Source organism: Phyllobates terribilis, unplaced genomic scaffold, assembly GCF_046119375.1.
Source record: "Phyllobates terribilis strain yellow unplaced genomic scaffold, ASM4611937v1 Scaffold_6__1_contigs__length_29720123, whole genome shotgun sequence".
Classification (NCBI taxonomy): Eukaryota; Metazoa; Chordata; class Amphibia; order Anura; family Dendrobatidae; genus Phyllobates; species Phyllobates terribilis.
In genome coordinates, this window is record NW_027362766.1 from 15,962,740 (window position 1) to 15,965,521 (window position 2,782).

Genomic DNA, 2,782 nt, shown 5'->3' on the forward strand with positions numbered 1-2,782 from the left:
GGGTTGTAGGCTGCCCTCAGGCCTTCAGAATTTTCTGAAAATCCCACTTATGTGATAACTTCTCTCCAGATAATTGCAGAAGTTTCAAGATCACCGTCATATTTGACATGGATACTGTTGGTAATTTGCCCATTATCGATTTGAGGCCTATAGGCAGGGGCTACAGTCATGAGAAAATATTCATATTCATCCCCGATTAACCCTGACACTGAAAATGTATGTTCCATCACTATCGAATGTATACAAACTCCAATATTCCGTATTTTGCTTCGAAAACATAGAGTCTAGGCTAGCTATTGTAAATATGATCCCTTCATGAAATCACAGTTTTACTTGAATCTAGCATGCATCTCAGTGGAACAAAAAGGCTTCCACTGCTCTGTTTATGTAAAAACACTAGTACACTTTTGTTGTCCAACTCTTTGAAAAGAGTTCTCCTGTCTATTTTAGATTTCTTTGTCTATGCACCAAAAGACATCCTTGTTGGCACTTGGCTTCAAAAGGACGTCCCACATTTTAATTTACTACTTCTTTATGCCCATTGTAAGTCTGTTTCTAAGAGTGTCAGCTAGATTGCCTGCTCTTGTCTTACTGGAAATCTGTGTGATAACAAAAAGGAGGGGGGGGAGTTGTGAGTGGCTGCAGAGATTTTTAATATTTCCTATGAAGGAACAATAAAAACTAACTTACAAATAAAAACTAAATGAGGATTTCTATTTTTTAATCAAAAACACAATAATAAAGTTTTGAAAAAAAAATATTTCATATTCCCAATTCTTTTTACTACTTAATAAAGAGCAAATAAAAATGGAAAAGAAAAGAATAAGACATCAATTAATGTTACTGGTCTAAAACAGAGTTGTCTTTTATTTGAAACAACAATAATAAACCTTGATCTACATTAAATTAAATGGGTTTTCAACCTACTTTAAAAATGATTGTTTATGGACACAGGAGATTGGTCCATGAGACAATGTTCATGCTACGAGATCGGTGGGGGACACAACAGCCGATGTGTTGGAGCGGCACGGTCTAAGAGGTAAGAGCATCATTTCTTTTTAATTCACTATTCTTTGTCCACTTTTAAGGTACAGAAGATAAATTTACTTATGTTACTTTTACATTTCATTCATTTTATTGATGCAACGTAATCTACTGATGAAAGTTCTCAAAGCATTATCCAAGTTCCGGTTTCCTTTAATTAAACTCCAACTGCCGGCAACTTTAGTTATGCTAAAGATAGGAAATATCACATCAATCCATATTGTTGTAGGTGACATTGAAGTTACTGTGACGAATAAAAATAAAGTAATCAAATTAGCAATGAGAAAAAATATTACAGTCCTCAAGGCCTGCATGTGGGCTGTCATGTTGGGACCTCTAAAACCAACAAAGTTTTGTTGGACCTGATTCATATGTTTAAAAAGAGAGATGATGATGGCCGAGGCTGAGATGGAGAATATCAACATTGCAATCAGGGAGAGAATCATGAAGGATAAAACATCATTGAACTTAGGAGGCAAAAATATGATTCTTTGTTGTATATTTTTAGAGGCGTTGAGTCTTAAATGTGATGAAATTTCTTCTGAAACTTCAATAAGCAATGGAGCACTTAAAATTACCGAACCCGCTATAACCGAAATAAAAAGCCACGGCAAAGCCTTATGGAAGTTCCTCTGCATCGAGATGTATAAAGTGTGCTTCACATTCACAATCTTCAGACAGAAGTAGACACAGAGCAAAGTGGAAAACCAGAAATTCCAAGAATTGACAATATAGAACAAAGCAATATGGATCTTTGTCATCAATAGACTTTTATAAATTATATTCAGATATCTTATTGACTTGATCATCTCGTGCACAAGGTTGCATACGCTTATGCTGGTAATAATATGGTCACCCTGTGGAGCGTTTTTGTCTTTTGCCCAGTTCAGAATATTGGCAATGAAGATAAACATGTTCGTTGGTATCAAAAATAAAAAATTGATAACATCAAAAATGTAAAAATATAATTCAAATAGAATCTTCATCTTTAGGTTAGATCAAAAGAATCCTCAACCGAAAACAACTTGTGCTGCTCTAATTGTTTTCTTCCGCTCAGCCCTCAATTTAACTATAAAATGATGTAAATGCAAATAACATTTGCTTGTAATTGATAGCGATAGGCAAGAGTATAATCCATTATTTCTGAAATACATAATTGAAGTTATGTGCCTTTTAGTGTTGAGCCACCCCCGTAGTGTTCGAGTTCGGTTCGTCGAACACCCGTATGTTCGCCCAACTGTTCGTCGAACTGTTCGTCGAACACCATCGAACACCATTAAAACCAATGGCAGGCAAACAAAAACACATAGAAACACATAGAAAACACCTTTTAAAGGTGTCCAAAAGCTGACAAACTGCTCAGAAGACTCAACTAACACATGGAAAAGTGACAAGTACATATAGTCATGCGAAAAGAAAAGAGGTGGAGGAGATAAAGGAGGGGGAGACACAGATATAGGCATGTCATGCCCTTCTAAAACCAAAAAGTGCGAAGCCGACACGGCCAGTCTGTTCCTGCCCGTGCGACCTCCGTGTCGCCGGGTTTGTGCCAGAGCTGCGGTGGACCCTGACGGCCAGCCCCCCTCTCCCAATACTGGTGCCTGTCCGCTGGTGGGTCGAGCGAGCCCCTCTGTGGTGGAGGCAGGTCTAAGCTTTTTCATTTAAATTGTCTCCCTAATTTGAATGAATACACTTTAAATCCTTTTACAAGGATCTATTGGAGGGCAGTCTCATGCCA

General features: G+C 37.5%; 1 protein-coding gene across 1 annotated transcript; it reads right to left on the minus strand.

Annotated features, from left to right (window-relative positions):
* Positions 1 to 1,118: 1,118 nt before the first annotated feature.
* On the minus strand, positions 1,119 to 1,958 carry LOC141152665 (taste receptor type 2 member 40-like). Its single transcript, XM_073637223.1, has one exon. It carries the CDS (start codon positions 1,956 to 1,958, stop codon positions 1,119 to 1,121), a length of 840 nt encoding a protein of 279 aa, XP_073493324.1.
* Between the last annotated feature and the right edge of the window lie 824 nt (positions 1,959 to 2,782).